The sequence below is a fragment of the Eumetopias jubatus genome, unplaced genomic scaffold (assembly GCF_037043125.1).
Source record: "Eumetopias jubatus isolate StellerSeaLion01/CBP00866 unplaced genomic scaffold, mEumJub1_p1.0 scaffold_11, whole genome shotgun sequence".
NCBI lineage: Eukaryota > Metazoa > Chordata > Mammalia > Carnivora > Otariidae > Eumetopias > Eumetopias jubatus.
In genome coordinates, this window is record NW_028274817.1 from 38,219,871 (window position 1) to 38,239,317 (window position 19,447).

At 50.2% G+C, this 19,447-nt stretch overlaps 2 protein-coding genes across 3 annotated transcripts in view; one reads left to right on the forward strand and one right to left on the reverse strand.

Annotated features, from left to right (window-relative positions):
* COL4A6 (collagen type IV alpha 6 chain) overlaps window positions 1–2,892 on the forward strand; it is a 143,657-nt gene extending 140,765 nt beyond the window's left edge. Inside the window, exons 44-45 of the mRNA XM_088028541.1 lie at window positions 54–340; window positions 2,632–2,892. Coding sequence (XP_087884667.1) covers window positions 54–340; window positions 2,632–2,892 — 548 coding nt within the window. The remainder of the gene's footprint in view (window positions 1–53; window positions 341–2,631) is intronic.
* A 3,167-nt stretch (window positions 2,893–6,059) lies between these two features.
* Window positions 6,060–19,447, reverse strand: part of ATG4A (autophagy related 4A cysteine peptidase) — a 56,435-nt gene continuing 43,047 nt past the window's right edge. For both annotated transcript variants that reach the window (XM_028089727.2, XM_028089729.2), the window contains 9 exons: window positions 18,633–18,734; window positions 18,385–18,457; window positions 15,085–15,164; window positions 14,244–14,431; window positions 14,044–14,122; window positions 9,959–10,104; window positions 8,654–8,710; window positions 7,143–7,251; window positions 6,060–6,596 (listed from right to left, as the gene is read on the reverse strand). In XM_028089727.2, the coding sequence (XP_027945528.1) occupies window positions 6,526–6,596; window positions 7,143–7,251; window positions 8,654–8,710; window positions 9,959–10,104; window positions 14,044–14,122; window positions 14,244–14,431; window positions 15,085–15,164; window positions 18,385–18,457; window positions 18,633–18,734 (905 nt within the window). In that variant the 3' untranslated portion in view covers window positions 6,060–6,525. The remainder of the gene's footprint in view (window positions 6,597–7,142; window positions 7,252–8,653; window positions 8,711–9,958; window positions 10,105–14,043; window positions 14,123–14,243; window positions 14,432–15,084; window positions 15,165–18,384; window positions 18,458–18,632; window positions 18,735–19,447) is intronic.

Below are 19,447 nucleotides of genomic sequence, written 5' to 3' on the forward strand. Positions count from 1 at the left end.
GCCTCTCAGCCACACCTTACACCAAAGCCCCTGCCCACCTGCTCTCCTTCCAGGCTTTGCTGGCTCCTGCCTACCCCGCTTCAGCACCATGCCCTTCATCTACTGCAACGTCGACGAAGTGTGCCACTACGCCGGGCGCAACGATAAATCCTACTGGCTCTCCACCACTGCCCCCATTCCCATGATGCCCGTCGGCCAGGCCCAGATCCCCCAGTACATCAGCCGCTGTTCTGTGTGCGAGGCGCCCTCGCAGGCCATCGCCGTGCACAGCCAGGACGTCACCATCCCGCCGTGCCCCCCGGGCTGGCGCAGCCTCTGGATCGGATACTCCTTCCTCATGGTGAGGCCCTGCCCTGCCCCCTTCCCCGCTGTAGAGGCAGAGGGTGGCGGGGAAGCGGGGGAAGCCCTGGGAGGGTCCCTCAGTCGGGCTCGCAGGCCCAGGTGACATGAGGTAGGAACCACAGAATTTGAAAAGAAGGAAGAGGCTTGGCCTGACCTTGGCCCAGTCCTGCATGAATGATGGGTAATTCTGAGGGTGAGTAGAAAGGAGCAGTTTGCACCCAGAGAGTCCCGGGGTGAGAATATGAATCGCTGGCAGAGGCCCTAAGGTCTCCATGCCAGCTTCAGGTATGCCACAAGCGAGGGAGGGAGGTGACACCCGATCCCAGGGGACAGTGAGGGAGAGGCTGTCCCCACTCAAGGCCGGACACACTCTTCATTGCCCAGGCTGGGCATGGGCGCCCCTCCTCTTCTGCCCACCGACCCAGGTCCCTCTGGCCACCTCTCATAACCTCCTGAAAGGCTCAGATGAGGGCACGCTGTGTTTCTACATCCTTGCTGGGATCTTTGCTGCTGCTACCCGTTGCCGTGGGAAGGCTGTACATCTTGCTAGGAAAGAGCTGAGAACGTCTGCAAGCCCAAAGAGGCATCAAGGCCCTCACACGCCATTCCGTGTGACTATCGGGGGGTGGGGTGGGGACATTCAATGAGTGAAAGGTCAGGTTTCAGGCCAGAATCGCTCCCAGGGAACATGAGGGTGGCACCCGCGGAAGTACCCTGCGTCCCCAGAGCTTCCTTGCTAAATCGCCGGGGGTGAGATGATGAGAAAGCGTCTTTGAAGAATTACCAAAGCCTTAGGCCTCCTCACATTGGTGTACCTGCCTGGGAGGAGGTACTTCCTTGTTCTGCTCTCTTGGTGGAATCGGGCCATTTATCCCCAAGTAATACGGAATCGCCTCACCTCTCATTCTGTCCCATCCACCACCCAGGCCAGGAAACGAGTCGAAAAGGCCTCTGAGCTTCCACAAGCAATGGTAAAAAAGTTGTACAAAATCGCATGTGTCTTGCTCCCGGGAGCACTCTTAAGTCCTTAGTCACAATCTCTTTACTCTTACTTTACACAGAATTCTAACATTCTAGAATATCCATATTTTCCTGAAAACCTGTAAGGGTGGGAATTTGGACTGCCTAATATGGCATCGTGGAGCTATAAGACATGCCTATAAGAAGGAGAAAAGAGAAAATGATTCAAAGGTGGCCTAAGAACTCTACAAGTTGTGTCCCTTGGTATGGGGACACAACCGCCCAACACAAAAAGCAACATTCCCAACAATAAGCCTGAGTCCTGCGCAAAGTGTAAAAGACGCAACGTCTGCCATTTAGCAAGGCAGGGAGGTGTGTCGTCTGTTCCGGAAAGTGTTCTGTCTGAGGATCCAAATGAGGAAAACTTTGATGTTTCATTTGTCAGGAAAGATCCCTTATAGGGAGACCAACCCTCCGGGAGTTCTGTAAAGCCAAGCCATCCCTGAGCGTCCAACTTGGGCATCTGTCCCATTGGCCATTTGCTGACCCCCGGGGGGTGGGGGATGAAGCCTCTTCCTCACCCCCTGTGGTCCAGCTAATACCCCAGCTGCTGTGAAGGGAGACGGGGTGGGGAGTGCAGAGACCCGGGACTGCTGTCTGTGGGTACAGTGACTGGCGACTATGGGCTAATGAATGGCACTGACATTGGATGCTGAAGGGGCCCTGACGGGAGGGCCGGGACACTAGGCCACATGCGAGGCCCTCTTGTACGCAGCAAGCAACAAACGCTCTCTGTTGCCCTGAAGGGTGTGGTACAGATGGAAAACGTAAGAAGTTCTGAGGAAGGTAACTGCAGAGCCAGCGCTATTCACAGATAGGCTGGGGGAGGGGCCCAGGGTTTAGCCACTTGGTGGGGTTCCAGGCGTGCTCTTTCTCTTCTTGGGGGTCACCACCAAGGGCTTGGAGTAGACCAGGGCTCGGAGAAGACCCGCATCCTCAAACCTCCTGAGTCCGCCTTCATCCAGCCTTTCTCGGACTTACCTGCCCGCGGGGATCGGCAGGGAGCCCCCGAACACGCCTCGGAACTCGGCGGGACACCCACAGTTTGGCGGGGAGGGGGGGGCACTCTGGCCGAGAGGTCCCCGCTGCCCAAGCGCGGTGGGTTAGGAGGACCCTTGGGGAGCTCGGAGGGGACGCTCCCGGCCCCGAGGACGAGCAGCCCCTGGTCCTGTAATGTGAGCTTTGGGGGTGCTGGCTAGATGCTGGGGCTGAGCCGAGGCGCCGGAGCTCCGGCGGGCGCACAGCCCACGCGCTGACCGTGTCTTGCAGCACACTGCGGCGGGCGCCGAGGGCGGCGGCCAGGCCCTGGTCTCCCCGGGCTCCTGCCTGGAGGATTTCCGAGCCACTCCTTTCATCGAGTGCAGTGGGGCCCGGGGCACCTGCCACTACTTTGCCAACAAGTACAGTTTCTGGCTGACGGCGGTGGAAGAGAGGCAGCAGTTTAGGGAGGAACCGGTATCTGAAACGCTCAAGGCCGGGCGGCTCCACACCCGGGTCAGCCGCTGCCAGGTGTGTATGAAAAGCCTGTAGGGTGGCACGTGTCCCCCTGCCCCCTGCCCGCCCCTCCCCCACACAGCGGGCCCCTCACAGCCCTGGACGAGCTGAAGAAGGAAGGCCCCATGCCCGGGTGCCCCTCTGTCAAGTCTCCCGCGGGCTGGGCTGCTGGGCACTGGTCAGCCCGCCCTCCTGAGGTCGGCTGTCCCACTTCAACCTGGTGCTGCCGCTGGATTCGGAGGTTTGCATGCTTATTCACGGCTGCCTCGGAAAGACCTGCTGGGCGACTGCTTTCTTAGACTCCGAGGTCACCACACATTCTTTGGCTTAAACCAGAAGCCGGTGTTTCCACGTTCAGAAAAGAAACTTGTCCGGCAGCCCGGGGTGCTCTCCGATTCCTTCGAGAGTGAGCGCGGCTGGGCCCCAGAGTGCTTCAGGAGGGGGCTCGTTAACTTCGGATGGTGCCCAACGAATCACTTCCTCCTTGCTGGCTCCCTCCCCAGCCAGAGACCTAGGACTTGGCCTGGTCCAGAGTAGAGCAGGGGAGGCATGGAATGCAGCCGGGGGCCCAGAAAGGGAAATGAGAACCACACCCCTTTCTCCCAGGCTGGGGGGCGGGGAGGGGGATGGGTAAGGAGGTGTGAATTTTGCTTTTGACTCCAGGAACAAAACGAGGCAAAACCCTTGTCCCAGTTTCTCAGAGGTCCCTGTTTATTCCAAATGCCATCCAGATGTGTTTGGTGGGGCAAGTCGAAGCCGCGGTGTGTCGGGTCCTCAGCGTTCTGAGGCTGTCGTTAGAGACTTGCCATTAAAATGTCCATCCAATTGCTCTTTTCACAGGTAGCCTGTTAAACTATTTTAATACTTTGTTAAACCTCATACAAATCTAGCACACTCCTCTCCTTAGCAGTTGGCAGACCTAAAGCAAGACTGAGTTGACTATAAAGTGTATTATATTCTCTGCAGGGGGATGTGTTTTAACCATTTCCTCTGATTATCAGTTTCCCAGAATACTTAGCTATGTTAACATGAGGCAACTCCTTCCAGGTGATTCTCTTTCCTTAAATATTATGTAAACCGGACCAACACAGAGAAAGCATAATCAGTATAATCTGAATTATTGTTACCTTCACCTCCTGAGTAATAAGCATGCTGCCAGCTTTGTACATTGCAAATAAAAGGAACCAAACATCAACATTTGACTCTTTTGACATTCTCTGATGAATACTTTTCTAAAGTCCATTTCGCTATAATTCGTGAGTCCCCCTCAGAGCCTGTTACTGCAAGCTGAGCTTTACAACACAACACTGAGGTGGGAAAAGTACAATTAAAGGTCAAAGGGCAGAAGGCAACAAATCCACAACTCAGTTTCAAAATCTGCCCACAACTGCTTTTAGCCCCGTCCATGCTAGAGTTCAAGAAACGGGTTTCCATACTTCTGGGGCTTCAGGATCTTTTATAGATAAATCGAAAGTAGAGAAATGTTGGGGCACCTGGGTGGCACAGTCAGTTAGGCGTCTGACTCTTGGTTTCTGCTCAGGTCATGATCTCAGGGTCGTGAGGCCGAGCCCCACGTCGGGCTCCGTGCTCAGCGAGGAGTTTGCTTGAGGCTCACCCTCTCCCTCTGCCCCTCCACAACCCCCCTCACGCGCACATGCTCTGTCTCAAAAATAAAATCTTTTTTAAAAACTAGAGAAATGTTGAGGTTGTTAAAATCAAATCCAAGGCGGGGCGCCTGGGTGGCTCAGTCATTAAGCGTCTGCCTTCGGCTCAGGTCATGATCCCAGAGTCCTGGGATCGAGCCCCGCATCGGGCTCCCTGCTCCACGGGAAGCCTGCTTCTCCCTCTCCCCCACTCCCCCTGCTTGTGTTTCCTCTCTCACTGTCTTTCTCTCTCTCTGTCAAATATATAAATAAAATCTTATAAAAAAAAAAATCAAATCCAAGGCATATATGCATATATTTGTATATGCATAAAACATATCTTCTGGACGGATAAACAAGAAAGAAATGATGCTGGGAGTATTCGGGGAAGGTCACCGACCTGTGGGAGGGAGAGACATTTTCATCGCATACCATTTTGCACCTTTTGATTTCTGAACCACTGGAATATATTACCTACTGGAAAAAAAAAAGAAGAAAAATGGAATTTAAGGAAATAAATGTTCTAATATTGCTACATATACAAATGAAACAAAACCAGCTTTGCTCTGGTGCTGGCTTTCAAGCTAATGGTTGCTGGCCTTCCTCAGGCCTTGGTGGAGGAAGGGGGTGAAATGCACCCACGTTAAGAGGGGAGGAAAGGAACACGGGAAGATGCCACTTAGGCTTGAGGTGCAGCCACACAAAAGAGGGTTTAGCAAAGCCAATTTGATGAAAATGTACTTTAAGATTTGCTATGTTGCTCATCCCGAAACGGTTTGGAATTGCATTTGCTGCACGGATTAAATGTCACCACGTGAATAATTTTTTCTAACTGTGGCTGTGAACCAATATGGAGTCAAAGTCAAACACCATTTTTTATTTCCCCCGAATCAACAATTTTAAGTCAGTGATTGGCAAACTTACAGCCTGCACGCCAAATCCAGCTCGCCACCTGTTTTTGTAAATAAAACTTTATTGGCTTATAGCCAGGCTCATTTGTGTGCCCGCTGGTGTTGGCTGCTTTTGCGCTTTGACCGCAGAGCTGAGTGGCTGTGACACAGGCCGCCTGGCCCACGAAACTGAAAGTGTTTACTATTTGGCCCTTGGCAGGAAAATTTGCCCACTGCTGATTTAAAGTGATCATGACTTGGGGCGCCGGGGTGGCTCAGTCGGTTAGGCGTCTGCCTTCAGCTCAGGTCATGAACCCAGGGTCCTGGGATCGAGCCGTGCGTCGGGCTCCCTGCTTCACGGAGAGTCTGCTTCTCCCTCTCCCTCTGCCCCTCCCCCCAACTCATGCTCCCTCTCTCAAATAAATAAAATCTATTTTAAAAAGAGTTTTTAAATAAATAAATAAAAATAAAGTGATCATGACTTGATTGAAGGGCAGGGTGACATCTGACAAAAAGATCAGTAAGGATGGTGACAGCGACCCATCAGACAGCAAGGTTCCCTCAGATAGGAATGAGAACAACCAGTGTGCATTTGCTGTAATTTCTCGGGCAGATTTTTGATCTGGATTATAACCATTTAAAATACATATCCAAATAACTTAATAAGACCTTTTTCTCCCTGATGCAATCACTTTATTTTTAGAGCAAGAGAACAGATGGCCTCTTAGTATTTAGCCCAAAAGAGGTCACTCCTGAAAGGGGGAAGAAGCACAGGGTAACCATCTCTCCTCTGCTGGTGCTTGAAGCAAGGTGGGAGTTGCTGTCTATCTGCTAGACATCCATCTCCTCGTTTCAGTAGCTGCAGACTCGCTGTGGCCAGGTAAGACAAGCTGGGAAGCAAGGGACGGCTCCTAACCTTTCTGCTCCTATGTTCCATGATTGTTCTAGTTCGTTCTGGGGAAGGGTTGTTATCGTTCGTTTTCTGAGAAATGGTAATTGGCTCAGTCATGATTGCTATCAAGTTCGTATGCTGTTGGCATATCAGGCACTTGCTGACTAGAAAAGTCTCATGTAATGGATTCGTGTTCTTCCGGTGCTGGATCGAAGACAGACCTCCAAGTCGTGTTTCCACTACCCTAGACGCTCAGGATCTCGAAATCTTCCTCCAGGTCAAACTCCTCTAGTTGTTCCGTGGAGTCAATGAATTCTATCGGAATATGGAAATGAGAAAGAAGAAAGCTTGATACTCGGGTTGAAGTGGTCAGTACAGTTACGCGGTAGTTAAGACTATTCATTTTTTAATGGTTTTGCTACAGAAAAGCTTCTGTGGAGGAGACTCTCCACGGTTCCAGGGGGAACCGCGGACAAGCACTAGAGATTCTTTCGAAAGAAGCAAAAACAATTGAGCTCGTTACACGCTCTTATTCCCAGGGATGAGGATGAGGCTCTGGGGTCTTTGAGGTACCTTTTGAATCACCCCTGGCCCCTGATTTGTTTTTGGGGCCAGACCATGAATACACGTTCTCGTCATTTTTGATTTTGCATGGCCCTTTTGCATCGAGCTCATTTTCTTCAACTATCAGGCTTTGAAATTGGTAAAGATCAGTTCACTGGAAGATTAAAATCATCGGGGACACCACTCCTTGCTCAGGCCAGCTGAGGAGAAACTGTACCTTCCATGGAAAGCGTGAGCCACAGTCGCTTCGGTCTTGTGAAACAACCGCTACCCAAGAGCCCGCGAACAATGGCTTACCTGCCCCAGTGGTTGTCACTTCTGGCTTGGCTGGAGGAACAAAGGGAGGCCAGTGCGATGGGCGTTTCTGAACTAATTCAAACATCCTTAAGTTTTCCTTTAGGATTTCCTGAGGACACACAGAAACGGCTGTAAACATTTCACACTGACTACACATTTCGGTCCGGTTGTCCATCTGTGATCCCAAGCCCTGCAAGAGTGACCTGGTTGTAGAAAGGCGAGAACAAAGCCCTGGCCAGTGTGCCCATCCTCTACTTGATCATCTGAAGACCCAGCCCCCTTCAATTCTTGCGCTGGTCTGTGAAGGACACTGGAGGGAGTAGCTGACGGAAGGCCAGTTGCCTGCACCTAACTCAGTTCAGCACCGAGCTGTTCCTGATGTGTTGGCTCCAAGGAAATGTGTGTTAATTACGTGAAATCTGCCCCCCAGAGGATCCTGGGACATAGTGTTGGCGGGGTTTTGATTTTAGTCCAACACTTGTGGTGTATGTCCTAATTTAGATGGCAGAGTCTTACCAGAGAGCTTTCATTCAAACTTTACAGGGGGTGTGACTAGAGCTTCGCTGCATTCTGACAGATTAAGTATTGCCTTTAGAAAAGAATTCTCCATTTTGTCCCAGCCAGTGATTAACTGTGGCTGCAGAGTCAGCTAGGGACATTAGTGTCAATTACCTGTGCGCTTGTGAAGAAAAAATCTGCCCTCCTTACACTTGCAGGAGGCTCTGGGCTCCCATCTCCCCAAACTCTTTCTCTTCTTTTTCCCTTTTGTTGCAGATAGGAGAACAGCAAGTCTCCCGCCACCCCATCCAGGGCGCTTTTCAACTACTCCCTGTGGTCGCCCTTCTTTCATAAGCATTGATCAATGTCTCCCACATGCTTGGCATGTGTTAGAAGCGAGGATGCGGGGGGCAAATACCAAGACTGGTGAGCCAGCAAAACAGTAAATATCCTTTTACACAAAATACCGAGAAGAGAGAATATCTGGCTTGGGTGTTTACACACATTCCTGCAAATCGTGTTTCCTTTAATGGCAGCGTGCCTACACTTTATAGAAATGAGACAGCTAAGAGAAAGATAAGCCCCCTAAACTACATCATGGACTATATGCAACTGTAAACAGACCACGAAACAAACAGAGAAGCAGTTTGGTTCCTTCAACCATCTCAGTGCTACGAACAGAATGAGGAAGGCTTTAGGCCAAACTACGTGAAGTTAGCATTTTTAAGTGAAAAGGGTGGAATATTCGTTGAATATTTCGTGTGACTTGTAGGCATAATCAGATGAGACATTATGTAGCTAAAAATATCACCCACTTGACATACTAAGCATATTTCAAGCAAAGGTTTTGCTCTGGTTCCCCCCAGAGTTAGGCATGATGCCCCACATCTTAGTTTTTCCCTTGCAATACAATCCTATCAGGCTAGACTCATGTCACTACGTGAAGCAGTCTTGAAAAGGGATCCTGTTGAATAACTTCTGCTTTTAAGACTAAGGAAAACACACGTCTTTACCTTCTGCACGAGGCTGCACCAGCTATCAAAGTCCTTTTCTTCTTTGCAGAAAAATCCCTTGGGGGGAAAAGCAAGAGAACATAACTTAGAACTGGTTAGGGGCACCGAATCAGGCGCTTTGTACTCCAAGATGGCGCTGCTGGCCCAGAGCTAGGATGGGGGCCGCTCTCTTTAGATGCGTCTCCTGACAGGAGCGAAACACACTGGCTGCATTGCCCCCTCTCCCGGGTCACTGCCTTACCTGGACACACACATTTACTCACTCATTCCATCTCTCCCTCTCCCTCTTTCTCTCATTCTCGCCCCCTCCCTTCCTCTCCCTCCCTGTCCCTCCCTGTCACCCTCCCCTCATACTGTGAGATACAGTAACGTGAAGACCAGTCTCCAAAGCATGGGGTCAATTCCATTACGCTCAGTGCGCAAATAGACACATCCATAGAGAACAGTCGATAAACCAACCAACAAAAGCCAGATAGTACTTTTAGCTATAGAGGCAGTGCACAACAAGATGGCTTTGACCTGAAGGAAGTGATCTGTTAGAATAAAGAGAACCATCCACCTCCTTCCCCATCCTCAGAGCCATCCTACAGTAGTGAAAGAATGGTCCGAAACGAGAGGAGGACTCATGTCCGCTCTCAGTCTCTGGTGCTCTGAGAATCGGGTTAAACTGGAGGAGAGGATGCAGACAGGCCTCAGAACCACCGGTAACTTCACAGGCAGCTGTTCCTTCAGCGTGTGTAGACGGTCGGCATATCTCCAGGGGGAAAACCCTGCATCTTCCTGGATTGCGTGCCCAGGGAAATGAGTGCTATCCACCCAAAAGATCTTGCCCCCTGATCCCTCCCTAACTATGTCCTGCCTTATTCCGGGTGCCTGGGTGGCAATAATTAGGGCGCAAGAAGTAAAAGGGGAAAGACTGTAACACTAATGATAACCGACATTTACAGAATGCTTACAATGTGCCCAGCACTGTGCTGAGTGCCTTATGCATGGTATGCCTCCCACGACCCTGAAGGAAGTATTGTTTTGCTCATTTTAGGGAGGAGAAGGCTGAGGCTCAGAAAAGTTCAAGGACTCCCCATAAGTCCACAGCTAGTAAGTGACAGGGCCTGGATTCCAACTCTAGTAGTTTGCCTTCAGGGTCCAACCCTAGCCCCACTCTACCATGGTACCTCTCGGGGGGTGGGGCCTAGTGAGTGAACCTACTCTCGCTGTCCTACGTAGCAACCCGGAGAACTCCCAGGGAACCAATCTATAACAGGGTGGCGTTGTATCTCTTGGCCCACCCAACCTTCAGATACCCACCAGCGCTACGGAAGGATCCAAGTTCAAGATGTTCATTCGCTGCGGGGACTGCAGGCAATGGAAAGTCTGGTCGTCAACTGTTCCATTCTCTTCGGTGTCAACAAAAGTCTGGGTTGTGTGAGGGTCCAAGAAAATGAGCTCATTGCCTGTTTGGGATGAGACAAGCTTAATCTAGAAAGAACCACTGGCCCTGGCCCCACTGCTGTCCCTCGGGAGGAGGCGCTCTGGTTTTCTTAACCCCTCCCTTTGGTGACAATGGGAATGAGATGACAGAAAGCCTAAATTTGGGTGATCATGCTTGAAGGAAGCCAAATCCAATCATTCAACGAGAAGACTAGCCCTAGCATTTACATCTCCTCAAAGCCCAAGACCAAAAATGGAGAGGGATGGGTTTGAGAAAATGTGCGAATGAGAGACCACAGATGACATGGCAGGCTCTGTGAGCAGCAGTTAGCAAAGAGGTGGTAGGTACGATCACCAGGGCGTGAGCCCAGGTGTCATTAGGGAGCTTTCTTCCTCTTTCCACAGTGGGAAGCATCTCGCTTCAAGCCATTGGTTCTCAGACCTGTGGTCAGAGAGCACATCTGGTAAGAAAAAAAAAAAAAAGGCCTTGGCCTTCCTTCCCAAAGAAATGGGAATGCTGACTCTGCCATGGATGGACTCTGACTTCTGGTCTCGATTAGCTAGCAAGTTAGCAATTCCCAGTGGAAAGCGTTGCCCTAGTCACTTTGATACCAGTACAGATACACCTCACTGAGGAAATGCACTTTGAGATGATGGGCCTGCACAGAGGAGAGAAAAACCATGCTTCATTAAGGTGAAAAAGCACAGCCCAATAATGACCTGGGAGGAGTCTGAGATAATAAAACTTGTACTTTGATATTCAAAGGGCTGAGAGGCCCTCCAATGCTCATCAGTGGCATGCTGAGTTGGCAAAGGTAGCACCCCAACCTCACCGTCTGGGCCTCGGGACCAGCTGAGCCTCTGTGTTGTGGACTGGGTTGGGCAACCGAAGAGAGATCTACCCAAGGCAGGAGGATGGGGTAGGGAAAGATGCCCCCCAAGACTCTCCCTGGAATGGTATCCAGGATTGTGCTGGGCCACATCTAAGTGCTTCTGTCAGCAGAGAACGTTTCTGATGCCTGATGAATAGCTTAACTTGTCTCTCTCACAGACATATATATTGACCCTAGACCACAGCTACGTGAGACCAGTTATACCCCAAAAGCTTCAAGTCACAAAGAAAAGCAACAACCAGGATGTTCAGAAGGAAGCCTACTATGACCATAGACAAGTAAGAAGAAAAGGAAGTTGTGCACAAGAAAATAGAAATCCAGAGCGGGGTTAGGATAGAGCATTCTGCCAGAGTGTTTCAAGTTAAGGTGCTGAGAATAATTGGATAATAAGAGCATCCTCTGTGATTCTGGCCCTTTCCGTGTGTGTGTGTGTGTGTGTGTGTGTGTGTGTGTGTGTGTGTGTGTGTGTGTGTGTGTAGTGGAGCTTTGCAGGCTGCGTTATTTCTGAGAGATACAGTAGAATCCCTAAAAGGTCCTAGAAGGGATGTGGGGACCAAACCAAGGTCTCTAATTAGGCCTGAGAACAAGAGGCTGTCTGGTCAACCACCTGCAATGGATCTCCAGTGGCAACCTTCACCCAAGTGCAGGGGACAAACATCTCCTGTCTAAGTAGGCAAAATAAGACAGCCAGACTCTCATCCTGGACATAGTGTCACACATCGAGAGCTTTTCCCAGCTTCCCACCAGGAAAGAGGGCCCTTGGGAAGCAATGTGGCATGGTAGGCAGAGATGGCCAAATTGGAATTGAATGCTGGCTTGGCTACTTTCTAGCTGGGTGGCCTTGAGGCAACAACCCCTCTAACTCTTAGTTTCACCATAGTAAGCTTTAACTCACAGGGGTACCGTGCTATCTATGTCTCTATATAGGACTAGCTATCTATACCTATATGTGTATGTATGTTCCCTATCTATCTATCTGGGGTTGGGACTTTGCAGGGTCCCTGACACAACACAGCTGTGTCAGCAAATGGCAGTGCTCATCTGTTCCCTCCCTTCAGACATTCAACCAATCTGGAACCCCCAACATAATGCAGTAAGGGGGTAAGTCAGAAAAGGGGATTCAGGAGGACTTTGGGGCCTCAAATAAAGGCGAAGCAAAGGATTTAAGAAAGGCAATGGGCAAATGGGAACGGTGCAAACCTCTCTCTGGGGAGCTGAGGGTTGCCCACACCCCTTTAATGAGTAGTCAACCTCCACAAAAGTCACCCTGACCCACTGGCCTCACGAAACAGAGGGGCTATGCTGGCTTGGCAAACTCTTTCTGGGTAATTTGGGGTAAGAGAGACCAGGATCCCCCGGGGAATCCCACACATTGTCCCTTGCAGTCCCTCCAAAATTATTTTCCAATCTGTTTCAGCCTTGGCCTCGAGCACAGAAAAAGAGAAAATTGATCTTTGCGACCTTTTCTTTGACAGGAACCCAAAAGCTTAGAAGCGGAAGGCATCTACATTTATAGGACTCCAAAGACTGGATTTTGTACTGAGAAAAATAAATGTCTCCTTGGTGTGCCAATGTTCCATCAAGCTGTGGTTCTCCGGCTTGACCAACAGATGGCAGCAATAGCGAGAGCTCAGGCCACCCTGTAGAAACCTCACCTTAAAGAGAAGAGTGAGGAGCAAAGCAAAGGCGGGTGTTGGGGGTCCAGAAGGGTGGGGCCACCTTTCACTGGGTGCGCACTATGTGCCCGGCTCTTGGCTGAGTGCTCTACTGTGAGGTGACAACACGGCGAGGCAGGGGTGAGCCCTATTTTCTTTTTTGTTTTTTAAAGTAAACTCTATGCCCAACGTGGGGCTCGAACTCACGACCCCGAGAGCAAGAGTCGCGTGCTCTACCCCTGACTGAGCCGGCCAGGGGCCCTGGCCCTATTTTCCACAAGAAGAAACTGAGACGAAAAGAGTGGATATTCTTTTCCTGCCATGACACAGCTAGCTGGCAAGTGGGAGACCACATGCAGGGCCAGGGATGTCTGTTTCCCAAGCCACCTCAGCTCTCTGAATCTCCAACGGAGTGGGACGGCGAGGGGTGCGAGCTCACTTCACCCTCTCCTCTGCGCATCCCTCATGCCACTCCCCGTGCCTGGTCTGGCTCCCCTTGCCCATCCAAGGCTCTCCCTTGTAATCCAAGCTCATATTCCTCAAGGCCAAGTTCCAGGCCACACCACTCCCTTCCCTGTGCTCTTCAGCACCAACCAGGTGTCTGGGCCCTTGGTACGCAATGTGTGGTGTTTACACGAGCAGCATCAGGCCCGCCTAGTTAGAAGTGCAGAATCTCACCCCGGACCTACTGAACCTGCATTTTAATCGGCTCTCAGGGTGATCTGTGTGCACATTAGAGTTTGAGAAGCACTGGGCTAGCTCGCCTGGTGTGCCAAGGGCCTTAAATGACTCAGATCACAGCTAGCCTATACGGTGGCTAGGGTTCCAGAGGCATCAGCCGAGGCAAGGGAATGCTGGGTTGCCTGTTAGGATCCGCATTAGGAACGTTAGTGGTTTTCAGGCTTAGCCCCCATTACCAGAAAAAGGATAGCTCTGTCTTTGCCTCCTCTCAGTTCTACCTGGTCACGGCTCTGAACGATGAGGCAGCAGGCCCAGCTGCGTGAGCCTGGGAAGCCAGAGGACGGGTCCTAGCCTGAATGCCCAAGCCCCAAGGAGAGGGGGATCCACAGTGCCAGGGGAGTGAAACCCTGCCACCCTGGGCCCCCACAGAAAGGAGAGAGAGATGCTAAAAAGATGCTGTGCCCCTGGGGTGGTCCAGTGGGCAAGCAGCCGTGGAACCATCTTTTCAAGAGGCAAGGCGGTGGCGGCACTGAGGGGGCTGTGCTCTCCATCGGGCACCAAGAAGTGTTACTCTCCACAGATCAGGCCAGAGACAGGATGAGCTGACCAGAGGCCATGGCACCTCCGGGCAAGATGAGGGCCCCCTAACCAGAATTGCCTGGGCTCCCGTGCAAACCTTCTGCCCGCCCTCCCCTAGCCCGTGACGACTTACTTGTGAGTCCTCTTTTCTTACCTAAGAATCCTATGAAATAATAGGCGTTATTTGGTTTTCCTCCTAATGCCCCTAAAGACTGTGGCATCTTAAAACACTCCTAGAGGGAAAGAGAATGCAAGATTCTCAACTCACTTGTGGACTGCTGCTCACGGATCTCTGTGCTCACATGGCGGTGTGATGGGCAGGCGGCAATGGGCCCGGGAAAAGGAATGACTTACTTTGAATGCATCAACATAGACAGGGTTGATTTGGTTTATGCCCAGGCGAAGGGGCACAATGAGCAGCAGGGGTTTCCAGGTTGGGCAGCCCGCAGGGGTGCCCTTACTCTGGTTCGAAGCATTCAGAGTGTCGGCGGGGCTCTCACCCACTGTGTCTGCACTCAAGGGAAGGACACAGCACATTTTTTCTGGAAAGGGAAGACAAGAGAGTTGGGTCAAGGGGAATCATCATCCGAGATATGCCGAGGGCAAAACTGAGGGCCACCTCACCTCCTGCTTAGAAGCTCCCCCCGCCCCACCAGCAGGGACCAGCTTGCCCCGCCTCCCACAGGAAGCCCAGGCCACTCCTCCAGCCCTTACTTCTCTTCCTTCTGGCACCTGAGCACTCACCTCCTGCCAGATCTTAGGGGCTCATTGAGAAAATCTTATTTCTCAACTAGTCTGCAAGGGCCTCTGAGACAGGGGCTGTATCTTTTGGTTTCTCTAACCCCATCAGGGAGAGCACATGGCTGGGCAAATGGGGGCCTCGGCAGAAGACCTGTAGGTGATTTAACTGATTATCCTCACTCTGAGTATGCTACAGGGAAAGGGTCTGGGCCCTTCCAGAGAGAGAGGACCCTCTCATTGTTTTCTTCCTTTCAGAAAGCTGAAAGGGAAGAGAAGAAAAGGCACAGGGAGTCTTGTGCTCCCCGAAGTTTCCCTACTTTGGTGGAACAGGCCAGGGTCAGTGTCTGTCTGTCTGTCGTTCTCTCTCACACACACATACACACACACTTTCTGAATGTTGAGGAAGGACCTCAACCACCCACCAACCAGGAAGGTAAATAGGCGAGGGACTCACTGATATCTTCAATGACCACTGTGTTATCCATTGAAACATAAACAGCCAAGGAATTCCATTCGTCAAATAAAGCAAGTTTTCTGCAAAGCAATGCACAATGAGGTCAAAATTGGGGAAGAAGGCAACATCAGCAGGGAGCAGTACAATCTATGCCCCCTGTCCCTAAAGTCACCGAACACTAAGCCACAGAGAAGTTAGAGTTTGGGTCAAGCTCTGGCCCCCCTGACCAAGAGCTCTGGAACATTCCATGTCCAGGACCCTTGAGAATGCCACAGAGTCACTGTTTTCAAACCCTGAAAAAAAGAGAGCCCTGCTTTACAAAATGGAAAAATCTACCTCACAAGATGACGTCATTCCTGCTGGGTGAAAGAGAAAAGGTACCAACATTTCTGCTCCCAAGAGATTTTGTTTTCTCTTCTCAAATAAGACATTCTGACTTACTGGGTTTTTTTCCCCCCCAAAAAAGGAAACTGTCATAAATATATATATATATATATATATATATAAACATTTATATTTATATGTATACACACACACACACATTTGGGAGCATAGATAATACGTAGAATAAGGCCCAGGAAAATGCAGAGAGAGAGAGAGAGAGAGAGAGAGAGAGAGATCTCTTACACCCCTCCCCATGTGCAGTGCAAACACTGTTCGAGAAACTTGGGCTAAAGATGGCCTTGGTGTGGGGCCTCGCTGGTCAACAGCTGAAGACAGAGAGCATGCTGAATTGTGTGACTTTGGAAGGGGTTAGAAAGAAAACCCCTTTCACAGAGGGATCATCCATGGTCTGGGTAAAGCAGCATGACCATATCTCCCTTATGTTTCCCTGTCGCCCATCTGAAAGAAGGCATGTTTAACCTGAGTACTTCTGGGATTCTTGGGTAAAGCCCAGTCTCACTGGACAAAAGAAAAACAAAACAAAAACAAAAACAGGGGCGCCTGGGTGGCTCAGTTGGTTAAGTGTCTGCCTTTGGCTAAGGTCATGCTCCCAGGGTCCTGGGACTGAGTCCCGTGTCCAGTTCCTTGCTGGGGGGGTGGGGGGGCTGCTTCTCCCTCCGCCTGCCACTCCCTCTGCTTGTGCACACTCTCACAAAGAAAGAAAGAAAAAAAAAAACCTCATTCTTTTCCTAACCAAAGTAACTCCCAGGAAGAGGTTAATTACCATTAAACTTTAATTTCATTCCTTTTGATATATTACCTTTCCTTGATATACTAATACTCTGTTGTTAACGGTAACAATAATAATGAATCAAGACCTGCTTAAGTTCTTTTTTTTTAAAAGATTTATTTATTTATTTGAGAGAGAAAGAGAGAGAGAGAGAGCATGAGTGGGGGGAGGGTCAGAGGGAGAAGCAGATTCCCCGCTGAGCAGGGAGCCCGATGCGGGACTCGATCCCGGGACTCCAGGATCATGACCTGAGCCGAAGGCAATTGCTTAAGCAGTTGAGCCACCCAGGTGCCCGACCCACTTAAATTCTTTTAAAAATGTATGTTTCCGGGGCACCTGGGTGGCTCAGATGGTTAAGCGTCTGCCTTCGGCTCAGGTCATGATCCCAGGGTCCTGGGACTGAGTCCCACATCGGGCTCCTGGCTCGGCTGGGAGCCTGCTTCTCCCTCTCCCTCTGCCTCTCCCCTGCTCATGTTCTCTCTCTGTATCTCTCTGTCTCAAATGAATACATTAAAAAAGTCTTTTTTTTTTTAAAGATTTTATTTATTTATTTGAGAGAGAGAGAATGAGAGAGAGAGAGCACGAGAGGGAAGAGGGTCAGAGGGAGAAGCAGACTCCCCGCAGAGCAGGGAGCCTGATGCGGGACTCGATCCCGGGACCCCAGGATCATGACCTGAGCTGAAGGCAGTCGCTTAACCAACTGAGCCACCCAGGCGCCCCATTAAAAAAAATCTTTAAAAAAATGTATGTTTCCATTTGTCTGTTGTTAAGAACTTCAAAATTTAGAAGACAGAAGCAAACTCTGAGGGACGTCACGTAAAAAACCAACCATTTCAGGCTGGGTCTGGGGCCCAGCATGGCCCTTCTGATTAATCTTCTATGTGTTCTACCCTGGCTTCCCATACCAGTTCCCGAAATACTGCCAGATCTTCACTCAGCAGAGTCAACCGTGCCGTCCAAAGGAATTATGGACTAAGGCAAGAAAGTGCTCTCAGAGGGGTTGAACCATTAGCTAGGAGTAAGGCCAAGATACCGATTTCACTTGGGTCCCCAGGAAATCCAGCCTACTCCCCTCGTGAGCATACTTCCAGAGCACTCTGGTTCAGAGAAGACTGGCTAATAACTGAAACAGTGCCCCCTCGGTACTTGTCATGGAGCAGGTCCCACCATCATCCTCCAGAGAGCCCAGGAATTGAAGAAGCAAGCTACACCCTGAGTCCAGATGGTTCCAACCTTCTGATGGCCTAAATCCGGCCCCAGATTCTGGATGCCATCTTCATTCATCCTTCAAGTATTTGTTGAGCACCTGTGGGTGCCAGGCAGTTTTATGTGCTAGTGTTACAGTAGTGAATGAAACAAATACAATCTCTGCCCTCACGGAGTTTGCATTCAGTGGCAGGCGTCAGGAAGGAGAGGGACAACAGGTGAGGGGCCCTGCAGGTGTAGGTGCTGATGCCACTCACCCCGTTCACTTCTAAAATGTTGGTCTTAGATTCTCCACCTTGCCCCTTCCTGTGGGAGGTGAGTTCGGTGATTTAACAGAACAACGGCAAAAGTACCACGCCGGGGTACCCGGAGTCTGCTAAGAGATGACAAACTGACCCCAAGACTCCCTCAGGGTTGGTCTCCTCCCATAGGTGGCGAGCTCCCCGAGGCAAGGACCGTGTCGAGTTTATTTCCATATACCCAGCACTTAGCACGGTAGAGCCACTCAGTAACTACTGAAGGAATGAATGGATGAGGCCTTTTATACTCTACAAGGTGGGAGTCTGGGTCTTGCGTAGGCTGCCTCAGCCTCTGCCGCCACTTAGTATTAGCCCTTTGGCTTCAAAGTGACCGTCAGGCTGATGGTTCTCTGGAAGGTAAGCACCAACCCAGAGAGGGAAGAGACACTGAAGGAGTCCTGAGGTGCCTCCCCATCTACCGGTACCAATGGCTACAACTCTGATCTACCAGAACAGATGTCCGCACGCACCCACTCAAAGAACTGTCTGAGCGAAATGGCACAGATATTTGGCAGCTCAGTGGGATGGCAAGAAGAGCTAGACTGATGGGACACGGGGTTAGCAGGAGAGGGAGGCATAGGAGACAGAACGGTAAGGCAGACGCCAGACTCTTTTACTTACTTTAACACCTGTGCAACTGTATTTGGTCCAAACCATTCGCCGATTGATTTCCCTTCTCCTACACCCATTTGTGCTGTTTTTACGTGGGGAAAAAAAAGACGTTAGCAAAAGTTCTTCCAGCACGCCACAGGCTCCTAGTTTTTTGCATAAATAATTAAGCAGATGGACAATTCACAGAGCCACATATAAGGCAGGGGATGAGAGCAGTGGGTACAGACATTGCCTTAAAACCACCGATGTGACCTTACCCATTTGATGGATAGAGTAGCAACAGTCCTTTCTATCTAAGAAGCACTGGAGGATCTGTTGGTATTCTTTGGGTTGTTCTTTTTGTTTCTCCCAGTTCCAGTCTTTTTAGGAAAAGAAATGAGTTAAAGTCATTTTTATAACTGCTTATTACCTCTCTGCACTCTTATCGTAACTACGAGGTTAGAAGGAAAACAAAGGAGTTGCAGCTAGAAGGCAGGGGCCGTTGGGTTAGAACATTCCTAAGTAAACTTCAATTTTGATGACAAAGACATCTGGAGACATTACTTTCAAAGTCTCAGTGGGTGTAAAGTAAAAGCAAAACAACAAGTTGACCAAGGAGTTGACTTAGCCCAAGGGCTGAAGCTAGATAAATATTACATGAAAACAACGTCAGAAAAGGCTTTTCTGGTCAGCTACTCTGTGAGCAGGAGGTCGCCACAAGACCCGGAAGTATATCCTTATATCACCCTGATGCCATATTGTCTCATCTCCATACAGACGGCAACGGCTTTGGTCTGTATATTTTGGCAGCATTGCCGAAAGAGTCTCATGGGGCAAGTGCTATTTGGACACTCAACAGTGCGCAGGGGATTAGACACAATTCACAACTAAGGAAGCTCAAAAAATTTGGCAAGCTGCCATTTTTACACAACTTTGAAAAAGTCCACACCGACCTTTGGAAAAACAAATGCCTTTGCTATCAAGTGTTCAAGGTTTCTTTGTGACCAAAACCCAAATAATTACATCTAGAGGAATCCCTTCTGCACCTTAGGCATGCCCTCCCCCCCAAATGCCACAGAGCCTATTTATCCCA